The 16,971-nt window shown below is 33.2% G+C and overlaps 1 protein-coding gene across 2 annotated transcripts; it reads left to right on the forward strand.

Annotated features, from left to right (window-relative positions):
- The first annotated feature begins 4,471 nt into the window (after positions 1–4,471).
- LOC126893212 (uncharacterized) lies at positions 4,472–14,015 on the forward strand. 2 transcript variants are annotated; one of them, XM_050663176.1, is made up of 3 exons: positions 4,472–4,745; positions 11,702–11,837; positions 11,892–14,015. In XM_050663176.1, the coding sequence occupies exon 3, from the start codon at positions 12,114–12,116 to the stop codon at positions 13,638–13,640; it is 1,527 nt and encodes a 508-aa protein (XP_050519133.1). In that variant the 5' UTR covers positions 4,472–4,745; positions 11,702–11,837; positions 11,892–12,113; the 3' UTR covers positions 13,641–14,015. The 2 variants fall into 2 exon arrangements, with proteins under 2 accessions (XP_050519133.1, XP_050519134.1); XM_050663177.1 differs by lacking the exon at positions 11,702–11,837.
- Positions 14,016–16,971: the final 2,956 nt, after the last annotated feature.

Raw genomic sequence — 16,971 nt, forward strand, 5'->3', positions numbered from 1 at the left:
AAGTTTCAAACCGCGAGATAGCGCTACCGTCGAAACTCACAGCCAATATTAATATTATACACAGATTATACAACATAATGACAGAAGCTCGAAACAAATGACAATCAATGAAAAGCCCTATTTGTCCCATTTTGAACATAGGCTTCCCCCAGTTTTCTCCATTCGCTTATGTTTAGTGCCATAGATAAGGTATATATAAGTGGTTTAGTGCTTTCTGTTTCCAGTGCGTTCCTCCTATCTTTTTAATGGTCGTCTCCCCATCTCGTCTGGTGTCGTCCTCTTGCTCTTTCCTGTCCATGGTCTCCATTAGCCGTGTTCGTGCTGCATGCCTAGAGTATGCCCAGAGGGAGAACGCCTGCGCATTACAAAATTGGACGTTCAATAAGGTCGAATATTGCCCTCCGAAAACGTAATGCGCAGGCGTACTCCCTCTGGGCATACTCTAGGCATGCAGCACGAACACGGCTATTGTTGTATCGTCGTATTCCACCTATTGTCCGTTTGTCTGACGTTATGACCTGCGAAGCTCCATTTTAGTCTGGCTATAGGGTTGTCCTGCGTCTTTGACTTTTATTGTTTGTGTGTTAATTTTACTCCTAACATTGCTCTCTCCATGGCTCCTTGTGTCTTCATTATTTTATTCATGTTTGCTTTGGCCAAACATTTATCCATGTTTTCCTTATTTATTTTTATTATTTGTCCCAAATATATATACCTTAATCATTAACCGCTTCTACTGTGGCATCGTTTAGTATTACGTTTCTATTATTTTGTGTGTTTGTCATTGTTTTTATTTTGGCAAAATTCATTTCTAGACCTATTTCGATTCGATTCCGATTTCGATTTCGTTGAACGATTTTTGATTCCGATTTCGTTGAACCTCCATCGATTTGCATGAAAATTGGTGAGTGGTTAGAGGATATCTCAAGGAAAAAGTTGCCATGGTGTCAACTTGCGCTTTTACCCTGGGGATGGATGCCACCTCTTCTTGTGGCTGAAAATTATTTTATTAGAAATATCCCAAAAATTCGATAGAGGAAAAAATTCTAAGAATAATTTGTTACATAAAGTTATTAAAATAAATTAATACTTTTTGCGAGTTATTAAAAATCAAAGATTTTAATTTTTCGTGAGAAAAATGCATGTTTTTACCGATTTTTCATAAATAACTCAAAAACTATAAGATTTTACAAAAAAGTTATTATTACCAAAATTAAAGCTAATAGAAAACGAAATAAACTCCTTACAGGAAAAGCCTTTTAATGTTAACTAAAAGTGAGTTATAGGTAACTCAATGTATATTTTTTTCGGCGAGTACCCAAATCTAAGTATTCAAGCTTAAATAACGGGAAAATGATGCATTTTATATCATAACCTTATTAAATATTTGTCAAAGTACTTAGAAATATCTATCAAATGAGCCCCTGAACAAGTTAATAGCATTAAAATTTATGCACCAAATATTTTTCAAAATTTATCTTTTAACAATTTTTCCAAAAAAGTTATTGTTTTTTTTATAACTCCGTTAATTGTTAAAATATCAGGTTTGCCTAAAAACCATTTGAAATTTAATTTTAATGGCTATTAAACCACGTTGAATTTAATCTTTTATACCCCTTACTTTTTTTAAATAAAAGGTTAAATGGCCCCGGCTACATGGTTCTCGCAGCAAAATTTAAGCTTTAAACGTTTCTATCTCGCTTATTTTTTACCCTACAGAAATAGTAAAAAGGTAAAATATTTGATACAGAAAAAACTAAAATTTTGTCATACATATAACACTTTTTACGTATATTGAGTATTTTTGGAGTTATTATCAAAAGAAAATGAAAATTACGATAATTTTAAAAATTCTGATTTTTTAAATTACATCTTTTTTTCAAAAATATGCATTCTAAACTGGTCAAAATTATTGAAATCATTACTTATGCTAATATAAAGAAATTTTTCTAAGGATTACATAAATTTTGATTTTTGTGGAAATGGCGTATGTTTTATTTTTCACTTTTTCCTAAAAAGTTCTAAAGGGTTCTCTTATTTTCATCATAACTTGCTTAAATTGTGATGCTATTAACTTCTACTGGAGCTCATTTTATATGTACTCCGAAGTACTTTGACAAGTGCTTAGCAGGTACATTTTATAAAATGCATCGTTTTCCCGTTATTTAAGCTTGAATACTTAGATTTGAGTACTCGTCGAAAAAATATACATTCAATTACCCATAACTTACTTTAAATTAACATTAGTTTAGTTCTTTAGTGAGTAGTGTATTCAGCTTTTTATTATGTTCAATTTTGCTAATAATAACTTTTTTGTAAAAGCTTACAGTTTTCGAGTTATACGTGAAAAACAGCTTTAAAACATGCATTTTTTACGAAAAAATAAAATCTTTGATCTTTAATAACTCAAGAAGTATTGATTTATATTAATAACTTTATATAACAAATTTTGTATAACAATAATAATAATAATAATTTTATATAACAAATTTGTCTCTCTATCGATTTATGGTATTATTTTTTTCACCCCCACGTAAAGTGGTACAGTCGATCCCGCTTATTAAAGTACCGATTATAGGAATATCCCGGTTTATGGAATATAAATTCGAGGCCCAGAAACGTTTCCATTTACTCCTTAATAAATTTATCCGTTTATTGGCATACGTATTCATAAGACAATACCGTTTATTAGAATAATATTTCAGGTCAACGAATAAATTTTTACCTATAATTTCGAAATTCCTAAAAATTTAAATTATGTCTTGTACTATAATTTCTCGCCAAGGGCTTTCGAAGGCCTGTAGTGCTGTTTTCTTTATATTATGTGGGTTTGTCAGATAGGTAGTCAGGTAGGTTTATTGCGTTGTTATGAGTACCAATTCAATCGTTTACCGACAAATTCAGTCGTAAAATAATTTCCTTTGTCTAGAAACTATACATATTGCCACCCAGTTGACTGTAATAAAATTTTTAAGAAACAGTTCGTCCATCCTAATACTTTGTAAAATTATAAAACGTTTTCGAGGTGGCCAAACCATTGTAAATTTTTCTAATTTTTATAATTCAGAGCAACAATAAAAGTGACTAGTATTTTATGTAACAAGAAAACAAGCTACAATTACCGATTATTTTTCAAGACTAAATAGGTAATTTTCTTATTAAGTATATTATGTATTTTAATACAAAAATATTTACAGAATCTATATATTGCATACATTTCATATTAATTACTGTACGCATCAACATAATATAATAATGTAATTTGGTTTTTTAATAAATACGTTACGCCATTGTATTATTGACATAAAAAGACCTAAAACCATATACATATACATATTAACATAGTATGTACTATTATTTCGTATATTCGCTACACTTATTACGGCTAGCCACCAATGATCGGTTATTAGAATATCCCGGTTATAAGAATATTTTTGCTTGGCACGAAGGCTATTCCAATAAGCGGGTTCGACTGTATTTTTCACCACCACGGTAAAAGCCCAAGTTGGCATCATGTCACCTTTGTTCCTTGAGGTATCCTCTAACTACTCACCAATTTTCATGAAAATCGATGGAGGTTCAACGAAATCGGAGGTAAAAACCTTCAGTGACTGCACTAAGTGGATTGAAAGATATTTTCCCTAATTTTGACATTGCTTTGCATATTTATTTGTGCTTCCCAGTTACCAACGTGTTCGCTGAAAGGTCATTTTCGAAAATGTCAAGAATAAAAAATAATTTCCCATCAAGTATGACGCAAGAACGTGTTAACAATTTGTCGATTTTGTCAAGAACACATTTTTTTTTGAAAAGTCTTTTTTTGAAAAGTCTTTTTTTGAAAAGAAGTCTCTGATGTGATCGAACTGGAATGACAATTTTTTCTATTGTAGGTATATAAACATCGTAGTTTAAATCCATTTTTAGTGTAGGGTAAAACGCCAGTTGTTGGACACGAGACAGTTATTGGACATTACAGTGTTAACTTACGATTATAAGATTTCTGCAAGTGCTAACAAGAGTATATTTCACTAGGTGGCACTACTCGCTTCTATATTACGTACATTCTTATGTCTATGTTCTGCCTTTAACGGGTTCTGTGATTTTGGCGGTAAATATTTTTAGGTTATGTGAGTGAAGTGACATTTAAGCATTGTGTTAAGCATCTGCTCTGACTTTTTTTTCAAAACTACGTGTTATTTTTAAGGTAAGATTGTATTTTTATTTAAAAGCGTGTAGTTAAGACACTTATAGTCCCTAAGGTAGATCGCGTACAGTAATAGGGATTTTAATTTGGATTTAATTACGCCTGTCCAATAACTAAACTAGAAAACTTGCTGAATTCTATTATGGGACACCTGTCCAATCACTAGATAACTATACTTACCACATATTTCTACAATTTTCAACGTGTTTATGTATAATTAACTGGAGATAGCAGTAAAATTAATTTAGTAATCGATTTGACAGTTATTGGACAGCTGTCCAATAACTAAATTTGACCGTCCAATCACTAAATTGATTTTTTAGGATTGTAGTAAAATGCCTAAACTTAGAAAATACGATAAGAATAAACTTATAGAAGCTGTTAAGGATGTCCAAAATGGCACTGAATCGTATAGAACAGCTGAAAAAAAATATGGAATTCCGAAGTCCACTATATAATTTAAATTAAAACATCCGGAACATAAAGATACACTTGGACCGTCTCCTATTTTAACTTGCGAGGAGGAGAATACTCTGGTTAGGTACGTTCATTAAATTTATCTTAATCCATAGCATTATTTGATTTTACATTTGGTTCGTCCACATAAGTAGGAATAACAATTTTTAATTTTCTTGTTTTTGTAAAGAATATTTTAATTCATTTTCTTTTCAATATTATGGGACACCCCGTATATACGAGTAGGCCAATACCTAATTCAGTGAGTATGTATTAATTTTTATCATTATTTTCAAGTAAAAACCTTAAAGTTTTTTGTATGTAATTACCTGCCTACTCGCCTCATTTTAAAAAGACAATTCGCCAACCAACTCTCTTGGTTAACAGTCACTTACAATCATTCCGAAAAGTGTATAGAAACTCAATATAGTCCTCGCGAGTGATTTATACTTTATACTACTCAGCAATAGCAGTACGAAAAATAGCAGGCCTGCTCCAGCTTGTGCAACGAGAAATGACCAGGTAGGAAATATTTTTATTACAATTTACTTTAAGGTCTGGTTTTTTTACTGTTATTTTTTTTTATTCTATTTTAAATTCACCCTATGCTAAACAGTCCACTAATAAAGCTCACTGAGTTAGTAATCTCCTCCAAGATGATTTATTGATCCGTTACGAGCCTGATAGATCCATTTTCTATATTTTTTTCTTGCATTTTTCATTTTTCTAAGAGGGTAATATAGTCGGGGAAAGTTTCTTTTAAACCTGAATTGTTTGATTTTATTGTCATACTTTGCTAATTTACAAAGATCAGAATCAAATTCAGGTTATTTAACCGCATTTCCTTTGACTTTATTTTTTGTTATTCTTTAACATAAGGCGATAAAATATTCTTTACAAAATTAAAATCACGTATCAATTAGTACATTGGTTTTTTGTTTGTGCCGATCGTTAGTGGTACCTATACCTCAGTTAATGTTGTTTTTTAAGTAAAAAAGGAACACATTAATGTAAAAGTAATTATTATTAAATTGTCAACGTCGGCCAATAGACAAATTTTGTTATAATAATTATTATACAGGTTGACTCTATTATAGATGAAACTGTGTGTTTATTTTACACAGTAATTTTTATTTAAAGGGTTTATGTTTTATAATTATTTTTTGTCTATAAATATTCAAATAGCAGAGGACATAGTTTTCTATTTTATTAGCACAAAGTTCGGTTGTATTTTATTAATTTTCGTGTGGTGAACCTATTTTATTTCCTAACGCTAATTTCATATTTTTCTAAATTTATTAATTCTACATTTAAATTTACAAAATGGCAGATAAAATTAAAAAATATCAATCTTTAAGACAAGTTGAAGTGCAACAAATGACTGAAATTCATGCTGTTGCTTTAAAGGTAGCTGCTGACGATAAGAATTTTTACCCGGTTTTGGAAGTTATGTATGAAGGATTGGAAAAAATTCGTGACAATTTTTATGATCTTCATAATAAAATAATTATGTTAGTTTCTGAGCAAGATAATGAGGACGCGCTATTTAAAGTCGAAGATGATTGCCGTAGTAATTTTGACAAATTATATTATAAAATTAAATTAACATACGTGCAAGCCTTTAGAAAATCTTCAACATCAAGTCAGCAAACTACATCAACTTCACAGTCTCAAAATCCTTTACCTATAAATTATTTTAATTTACCGAAACCGGAATTGCCATCTTTCAGTGGAAAAATAACTGAATTTAGAAGTTTTATAGATCAGTTTGATGCTCGCGTTCATACTCTTACTTACTTACAACCAATTGACAAATTTAATTTGTTACTATCGTGTTTAAAGGGTGCAGCGCGCGATGCTGTGGATCATATTGACATCACAGCAAACAATTATCCAATTGCCTATGATCTGCTTTGTGAAAGGTTTAATAATGTTAGGGTAATCGCTGCCAATTTATGGAATAACCTTGAAAGTTCACCACAACTGACTTCAGAAGATCCAAAAGAACTACGCAAGTTGTTAGATACATTTTCGAAAAATGTGGCATCTCTAAATAAGCTAGGACTACCCACAGTACATTGGGATTTTATACTTGTTCAAATGATTTTAAAACGATTAACTGTTTCTTTAGTAACACGTTTTGAGCTTTTTCATAATAATTCAACCATCCCAAGCTATAAAAAACTGATTGATTTTTTAAATCAAAGTTGTCTCGCTTTAGATAATATTGATTTTCACACTAAACCAAAATCTAACTTTTCTAAAAAACCTAATTCTTCCAAATCTACATCATTGCTTGCTCAAACAGAACCTGAACCAAAATGTTCTATCTGTAAAACTAATGATACCCATGCCATTTATAAATGCTCCGTTTTTTTGGCAAAATCTCCTGTAGATCGATTTCAATTAATAAAAAAGAACAAGATGTGTATTAACTGTCTTGGATCACATCGTTCTAGCCTATGCAAATCTACATGGACTTGTCACTCGTGCCATAAAAAACATCATACACTCCTTTGCTTCTCCTCTTCTAAGAAAGAAGAGAATGTTCAAGATTCGGCGGCATCCACTTTAAATTCAACGACTGGATCATCCGTTTCTGTGTGTTTTTCTTCCGCTGATAAAAGTACTTTGCTTTCCACTGCATGTATTGAGGTGCTTGATTGTCACGGTAACTACCAACCTGTTAGGTGTCTGTTAGATTCGGGAAGCATGACGTCCTTCATCTGTCAAAAGACCCTTAGGCGTTTAGGTTTACGTCCCATGAAAACTTCAGCTAACATCCAAGGATTAGGTTCTATGCAGTCGACCACTAATTTAGGTGGGGTTACCATTTCTTTTAAACCAGTACGTAAATCTTCTCCTATTTTGACAACCGATGCGTTAGTCTTGACAAAAATCTGTGAGGATCAGCCTTTATGTAATTTAGAAGTTAATACTTGGCCCCATATTGCTAATTTAAAGTTAGCAGATGATAACTTCTTTCGTAGAGGATCCATCGACATTCTTTTAGGAGCTGATGTATTCTCTACAATTCTTTTGGATGGACATATTTACGGCAATCAAGATCAACCTGATGCAATTAATACTATATTTGGCTATGTGCTTATGGGAAAAGTAAATATTTCAAAGGCACCTACTCTTACTTCTTTATTTTGCCAAGTTGAAGATACGGTTTCTTTGGATCAGCAAATAAAGAAATTCTGGGAATTAGAAGCAGTCCCTGAAGTTTTTTGCTTAGCTCCTGATGACGCTAAAGTGGAAAATATGTTTATGAATACTTATAAGCGTGAACAATCAGGACGCTTTGTAGTAGATCTACCTTTTAAGGAAGAAAATCCTGTCTTTCCTAATATTAGATCACTTGCTCTTAGTAGGTTTTATTCATTAGAAAGAAGGCTTCAAAAATCTCCTGAACTTTATGACCAATACCGCACCTTTATGAAGGAATTTGTTGAGCTCGGTCACATGGAACCTGTCCCATTGAATAACTTCGATTCACCTTATGTTTACTATTTATCGCATCATTGTGTTTTAAGACCTGAAAGTCTAACAAGTAAATTAAGGGTCGTTTTTAATGGTTCCGGGCATCTTCCAAATCAACCCTCACTCAATGACAAATTATTCACTGGTCCTAAGCTTCAGACTGACATCTGTACAATTTTGATTAATTTTCGATTGCATGGTTATGTAATTACGGCCGATATTTCTAAAATGTATAGGCAAATTTTAATTAATCCTACTCAAACAGATTATCAAAGAGTACTTTGGCGTTCTAATAATTCTGAACCTGTTCGAGATCTTCGTATCAACAGAGTTGTTTATGGTCTCTCTTGTTCTCCTTATCTTGCTATTAGATGTCTACATCAGTTGGCTAATGATGACGGGGATTCGTTTCCTCTAGCAGCCGAGGCACTTAAAACTGGAACCTACGTTGATGATATCATTTCTTCCTGTCCTAGTTTCGAAAATGCCTTAGCACTAAGAGACGAACTTATTGCCTTACTTGCCAAAGGAGGTTTTGAGTTGAAAAAATGGTCCAGTAATGTACCCGATTTATTGAAAGGATTAGCTGTATCAGATTTAGCAATAAAACCTCTTACATTTAATGATGATATTTCGTCCAAAACACTTAAAGTATTAGGGTTGGAATGGGACGCTTCTTCGGATACATTTGCTTTTAAAGTTCAAGTTTTAGACTCTTCTTGTACAAAACGTCATCTTTTGTCCAATTTAGCAAAAATATTTGATCCTCTTGGATTTTTATCTCCAATAACATTTCTAATTAAACACCTTATTCAAAGAATATGGACTCAAAAGATTGGTTGGGATGATGCTCCATCAAAAGAAATTATCCGTTTGTGGAAAAAATACATTGATGATGTAGCATATTTGAGTAAATTAAATTTACCTCGTCGTTTATTAATTGACGATATTTTACGCTTAGAAGTTCACTGTTTTGGTGACGCTAGCGAGAAAGGTTACTGCGCTGTCTTGTACTTTCGATGCTTATCACCTTCAGGCCAACCTTTTGTTTCTTTTGTTATAGCTAAATCTAAGGTCGCACCCATTAATAAGGGACTTACTATTCCCAGATTAGAATTGTCTGCTGCGGTTTTAGTGGCTCGACTAGTCTCCTTTGTTTCTTCTGTTATTAAAGATAAAGTAGAAATCAAGGAAATATACTGTTATTCTGATTCTGCTGTTACATTACGTTGGTTACAATCTTCCCCTCATCAGTGGAAAACTTTTGTGAGCAATAGAGTAGCTTATGTGCAGGAACGAGTAACTTCTTCATGTTGGCACTATGTTCCTTCTGAAGAAAATCCTGCTGACATTGGTTCAAGGGGTTGCTTACCCTCTGAGTTAATTAACTGTTCCAAATGGTGGGCGGGGCCAACCTTCTTACAATCTGATCCGCTAACGTTCTTTGAACTTAATTCAAAGGAGTCTACTAATGTAAATTTGGAAGTGCGGACTGTCGCATTGATTGCTGAAATTCCCAATAATTTTTTAGATATTTTATTGGATCGTCATTCGTCTTTAAATAGGTGTGTTCGATGTTTGTGTTACATTATTCGTTTTTTCCATTATGTAACCAAAAACCGATATGGTAATCTGGAAATAGGTTGTTTAAGTTTATTGGAGCAACATAACTCCTTACTGGTTTTTGTTAAACGAACACAGCAGATCTTTTTTAATACTTTAATAAATTTTATCCAAGATAAACAGCTGCTTCCAAAAAATTTAAGAAAGCTTTCACCTTTTATCGATGCAAAGGGAATTCTACGTGTAGGTAGTCGCCTAGCTAATGCGCCCATTTCGTATGATCGCAAATTTCCGGCATTACTTCCTAACAGTTGTAAATTAACTGATATGATTATTGAATCTACTCATCTGCAATATCTACACGCCGGGCTTCAAACTGTTCAATACCTAATTTCTCAGCGTTTTTGGATTATATCTTCCAAACGAGCCATTCGTAGAGTACTGTCTAAATGTGTTAAATGTTTTAAGGTGAATCCTTTGTCCCCAGTTCCGTTAATGGGAAATCTACCGCTAGCTCGAATATCTCAACTAAAACCTTTCAGTAATGTTGGAGTTGATTTTGCGGGCCCTTTTCCTATAAGAGCTTCCAAACTTCGAAAGTCTCAAACTCTTAAAGCGTATTTGTCGCTTTTTATTTGTTTCTCAACAAAAGCTCTTCATTTAGAGCTCGTATCTGATTTATCCACTGACGCGTTTTTAGCTGCGTTTAAGCGATTTGTCAGTCGTAGAGGCCGATGTCAACATGTTTATAGTGACAATGGCACTAACTTTGTTGGAGCCAGAGCAGAACTTAACAGATTGGCATCACAAGCTGCTTCTCATGAATCTATTCAATGGCATCTCATTCCCCCTTCTTCTCCACACTTTGGAGGTTTATGGGAATCTAATATTAAGACGGTAAAGGGTCATTTAATTCGCACAATTGGAGAACAAGTACTAACTTTTGAAGAGTTATATACTATTTTTTCTCAAATTGAGGCCATCATGAATTCGAGGCCAATATGCCCGTTAAGTTCAGACCCAAACGATCTTAGTGCGTTAACTCCAGGACATTTTTTGACCATGGAGCCTTTGAGTGCTCCGCCCGAAGAAACGTTGCTCGATGTTCCGCACAATCGGTTGAATCGTTGGCAATTATTAAATAAGTTGCACCAACAGATTTGGGAACGGTGGTCTAAGGAGTACCTCCAAACTCTTCATCAAAGGGCTAAATGGAATTCTCCGTCTCCAAACGTCCAACTAGGTACCTTAGTGGTAATCCGCCAAAATAATATTCCCCCGCTACAATGGCCTTTGGGCCGTATAATTGAGGTTCATCCTGGATCTGATGGTATAGTTAGAGTGGCCACAGTGAAAACTAATAGTGGTATATATAAACGCTCTATAGTAAAATTATGTCCTTTGCCTTTTGAGCCGTAACAATACTGCGTATTGTGGTGGGCGGTTGTGGTTCGTCCACATAAGTAGGAATAACAATTTTTAATTTTCTTGTTTTTGTAAAGAATATTTTAATTCATTTTCTTTTCAATATTATGGGACACCCCGTATATACGAGTAGGCCAATACCTAATTCAGTGAGTATGTATTAATTTTTATCATTATTTTCAAGTAAAAACCTTAAAGTTTTTTGTATGTAATTACCTGCCTACTCGCCTCATTTTAAAAAGACAATTCGCCAACCAACTCTCTTGGTTAACAGTCACTTACAATCATTCCGAAAAGTGTATAGAAACTCAATATAGTCCTCGCGAGTGATTTATACTTTATACTACTCAGCAATAGCAGTACGAAAAATAGCAGGCCTGCTCCAGCTTGTGCAACGAGAAATGACAAGGTAGGAAATATTTTTATTACAATTTACTTTAAGGTCTGGTTTTTTTACTGTTATTTTTTTTTATTCTATTTTAAATTCACCCTATGCTAAACAGTCCACTAATAAAGCTCACTGAGTTAGTAATCTCCTCCAAGATGATTTAACATTCAATAATCCAGATGGATACAAGAAACCGCTTCAAAAGGTTTCCCCAAAAAGGCTAACGATTTAAAAAGCAGCGTGCAAAAATTTTTAACCGAAAATCCTCGCCCCAATAACTTTAAAGATAATCGACCTGGAGATGGATGGTTAAAAGTCAGTCGCCAAAAAAATGTATTTTAATCGGTATTTATCGTTTGATTTTTTTAGGGATTTTTGAAGCGACATCCAGAGGTTTCTAAAAGGACAAGTGAAGGTGTAACGGCAGCTAGCGCTTGTGTATCTGAACGAGACATCAAAAACTGGTTTAAAAATATTGAAACCTATGTCAAAGAAAAACATCTAGAAGAAGTTCTAACTGATCCATCAAGAATTTTTAATGGAGATGAGTCAGGATTTCAAATATGTCCATCTACTGGAAAAGTATTTGCTATGAAAGGTTCAAAAAATGTTTATAATGTTGAAAAAAGCTGTTCAAAAGAAAACGTCACTGTGATGTTTACGTTTTCAGCAGACGGTAAAATTTGCGTGCCTATGGTTATTTATCCTTATCAACGTATTCCAGAAAAAGTTGCTAAAGGCATTAATCCTAAATGGGGTGTGGGCAGAAGCGATAATGGTTGGATGACGGCAGAGACATTCTATCAGTATATTGCGAATGTTTTTTACCCCCACCTAATTGAAAATAATATTAAGCTTCCAGTTATTCTTTTTGTAGATGGGCACAAGAGTCACTTAAGTTACCAATTAAGTCTATTGTGTAATGAACTGCAAATTGAAGTAATTGCACTTTATCCTAACGCCACAAGGATTTTACAACCATGTGACGTCTCTATTTTCCGTCCACTAAAAGAAGCTTGGCGGCAGTCAGTAAGAGAATGGGAAGAACAGCATCCAGGAGGGGTAGTCAATAAGGTTGTATTTGCTTCTATATTGGAGCAAGCTACAAAAAAAAGTTGTAAAACTGAAACAGTAGTAAATGGTTTCAAGGTTTGCGGATTGTTTCCATTTAAAGCAGATGCTATTGACTACACAAAATGTTTAGGTAAAGAAGTAGTAAAAAATTTAATCATTTCGGATCATCAAAGGAAACCCAAGATGGACTATAATACTTTCGTAAATATCTTAGGTCCTGAAAAAGTTCATAGCTTAGAGAATTTAAAAGAAAATCAAAAGAATAATCTACCTAGCGACGATAATCTGAATTTGTTGTTCAAAATCTGGAATTTTTTTGAACATGATCCAAAACATTCTGATAACCAAATGGTTCTAAAAAATAGAGACACAAACATTAATATTATTCAAAATATAGCTATCACATCTCCGGTTAAAAATACTGAAATAAAAACATCAGAAAAAAGTGGTATTGAAAATGTAAATATTTCTGAGAGTAATAGTACCAATGATATCCATATTCAACAATATAAAACTAATGTTTATGACTTACCCTCTACAAGTAAAATTATTGTTAAACACGAATTGTTGGGCAATTTTTTAACTTCTCCTACTGTACCGGAAAGAAAAAATAAACGTAACACGGAAAGACTTCCTTTTGCTATTACATCTGCACGATATCAAGAAATGTTACGAAAAAAGGAGGAGTTAAAAGAAGAGCAGGAAAAACAAAAACAAGAAAGGAAACGGAAAAGAGAAGAAAAATTAACCAAAAACCAGTGTAGCAACAAAAAGAATTCAAAAAAAGTCAAATGTTCTATTTGTTCAAATGATATTCAATCGAATAAATTAAAATGCGATGACTGTAGTCTTTATTATCACGAATGTTGTATTCCTGTTAAGCATAGACAGCATATACCTAACGATGGTGATCTATTTATATGTCACAACTGCTTCAATCTGCAGGATAGTGATTCCGATGCTAATAACAGTAACCAAGACAGTGAGGATGAAGATATTGACGAACTTTTCACTCAATACAAAGAATCACAGAAGCAATTATAAAATTTAATTGTGTCAACAACTGTACATAATAGGTACCCCATACCGCACAGAAATTTTGGTTTTTCTTGTAATTTGCATTTATTTTTAGGTTTGTATTGTGTTAAAGCAGTTGTCCAATAACTAATTTTGAGTGTCCTGTAACTAAATAAACTGTCCAATAACTATAATTTTTGTAACTATTTTTAATAAATATATATTGACAGAAAAGATTTAACCCTTTCTTTAAATCCTTTTAGCCATATTGTAATAAACTGTTTAGACTACGTTTTGTATAAATTTCAATTCAATCTGCAGAGAACAATGTGAATTACGAATTTTTAAAGTTGAAATTTTCTTAAGTGTCCAATAACTGTATGGTTTACCCTATTCTTATTTAAATAAAAATTTCTGCATTTTTTTTCGCAAAAATGATACCTACATGTTTGAAGGGCGGCTACTAGAGAATTGCATAGGGCGTCAATTGACCTAAACGCGGGACTGCTTCCACTTTCCCGTTGCACAACTAATCGCATCAACTCATATTTTTTATTTCTTAGTATGTGACCAAAGTAGCTCATTTTTCTTTCCTTTATAGTGTTTAGTATTTCTGTTTTCATCTTTCTTAATATTTTCGTGTTTGTTAGGTGTTGTGTCTATGATACTTTCCACATTCTTCGATAAAACCACATCTCAAAGCTGGCAGGTCTTTTTTCAGTTTCGTCTGTAATTGTCCAGGCTTCAACTCCATATAAAAGGAGAGAGAAGACGTAACATCTCAATACTCTAGTTCTAATTTCTATTCCCAGTTTTCCATTGCATAATACTGATTTCATCTTATTGAAAGCGCTTCTGGCCATCTCAATTCGTCGTTTTATTTCGAGGCTGCCGTTCCATTGTTCATTTAGCTCACATCCCAAATAATTGTAGAGTTGAGTACGCGAATCTTTAGCCGTGCGTCATGATTTAAAGCATACGAAATAAGTCGATGATAAGTCGGAAATTGAAATTTACTAAACGCAACAGCAAGTCACTTACTGTCACTTGTTGTTGCGTTTAGTAAATTTCAATTTCCGACTTATCATCGACTTATTTCGTATGCTTTAAATCATGACGCACGGCTAAAGATTCGCGGACTCAACTGTATATCTGGGTACCTTCTCCTTTAACATTTCGTCTTCAATCTTGTTCACTGAAAATAATGATTTTTGTTTTTTTGTGTTCAGAGCCATTCCATCTCTCCTCTCGCAGTACTGAGTATTGCATCATTTGCATATCTGAGGTTATTTACTAATGTTCCGTTAATTGATACGCCTTCATTTATGTCTTTTTTTTTATTGTTATCAGCCTCAACCACTTTGGGTTATTCTGTACTGTCATTGATACATGGTTACTTAAATCTCATAGCATTTTGATTATTACATAAGTTCACATTTAGGTAACAATATCATAATTTACAAATTAAGAATGGGGTTTATAAAATGTTAACAGTGGTTATAGTTTGCTTAAAACATTAATATCTTTCAAATAATTAAACAAATGTGTAAGCTTACAGTGTGATCCTAAGACTGCTTTTATATTGAGAGGTATGGAGTGTTTTTGTCTTTCATTAAGATATTTAGGACACTCTATTAATATATGTGTTACATTGATGTCGCAATTACACAGGTCACAAATAGGGCGATTTGACTTAGAGATTAGGTAGCTGTGAGTAAGTCTGCTATGCCCTATGCGTAAACGATTTAGCTTCACAAACAGCTGGCGATTTAGGTCTATCTCACACCAAGGTTCAATTGAGAGCTTTATTGTGTGTAGAGATGATTGTGAAAGATTCCATTTGTTTAACACTTTTTCTTTAAGGAATGGTTTGTAATCGGAAACAGGCACTAAGTTCACTAACACTGAAGACGCACTGTGTATTGCTTCTCTGGCATGGAAATCTGCTTTTTCGTTTCCTTGAAGTCCAATGTGTGATGGAACCCATATAAAGCTTACTTGCTGCATCGTGTTCTTCAGTAAATGTAATTGTTCTTTTATTAAAATACTTATAGGATTACTTGTATATAACTGTTCTATCGTATGTAATGCACTGAGAGAGTCGGTAATTATGACAGATTTGGAATTTTTTGAGTACGAATGTGAATGAGGGCTTGCAGAATTGAATATAGTTCTCCAGAGTAAATACTGCAAGTGGAAGATAATTTAAATTGTAATATAGTGTTTGAATCTACAACTGCCGATCCCACACCATCAGCAGTCTTAGATGAATCTTATAAATATAACAATGATCTGGGAAAGATAAGCAAGTATGTTGAGAAAAGATTGATTAATTGTTGCATGGGGGGTATCAAGCTTATTGTATTTAGAAAGAGTTAGATCACATATTGCAGGAGGAAAGGTCCAGGGCGGAGGAGTAACTGTATTTGTCTGATTAAAAAATTTTGGGAATTGAATATTATTGAGAGAGAGATATTTTCTGATTCTCTCGTAAAAGGGGGGGTTAGTTGTTTTTCTATTTACATAAGTTTCTTTGAAACGTTCTGCAATAGTGTGGTGGAAAGTGGGATGCGATTCTATTGCATATATGGATGATGCGTAGGCTAATGACAAGTACATTCTTCGGAAATTTAAAGGTGGTTCTCCGGTTAAACATTGTAAACTATTAATGGGGCTAGTACAGAATGCTCCTGTGGCTATTCTTAATGCTGTATTTTGTATGACTTCTAGTTGAGCAAGAAGTGTCTTCTTTGCAGATGAGTATACAATTGATCCATAATCGAATTTGGATCGTACTAGAGATTTGTAAATAAGAATCAAACTTTTACAATCTGAACCCCAATTACGATTGCACAGTGTACGCATTAAATTGAGACCAGATTGACAGGATTGTTTAATGTGCATAATGTGGTACTTCCAAGATAGTTTTTTATCAAAGATCATTCCTAGAAATTTTAAGTGTTCCACATAAGTTAAGTTGTTTCCATATAACTGAAGATCTGGAGTTGTAGACTGCCGTTTTTTTTGAAAATAAAATACATTTAGTTTTGGTTGTAGAGAATTGCAATCCTACAGCTTTCGACCAGTTTTCAAGGTGATTTAATGCACATTGTAAATTTTTCTGTATAGAAAGAATATTTTTTCCTCTTGAATATATAACTAAATCGTCAGCGTATAATCTCGCTTTAACAAGTTGGAAAGTTTTCTAAGATTTTGTTTATTGCTACTAAGAATAGTGTTGAAACTAATAACAGATCCTTGAGGTGTTCCATTTGTTTGGTCTTTAGTGCTGGATAGTGTACCATTTATCTTAACTTTAAATTGCCTCTTACTAAGAAAATTTTGAATGAAATATAGC

Source organism: Diabrotica virgifera, chromosome 10, assembly GCF_917563875.1.
Source record: "Diabrotica virgifera virgifera chromosome 10, PGI_DIABVI_V3a".
Lineage (NCBI taxonomy): Eukaryota > Metazoa > Arthropoda > Insecta > Coleoptera > Chrysomelidae > Diabrotica > Diabrotica virgifera.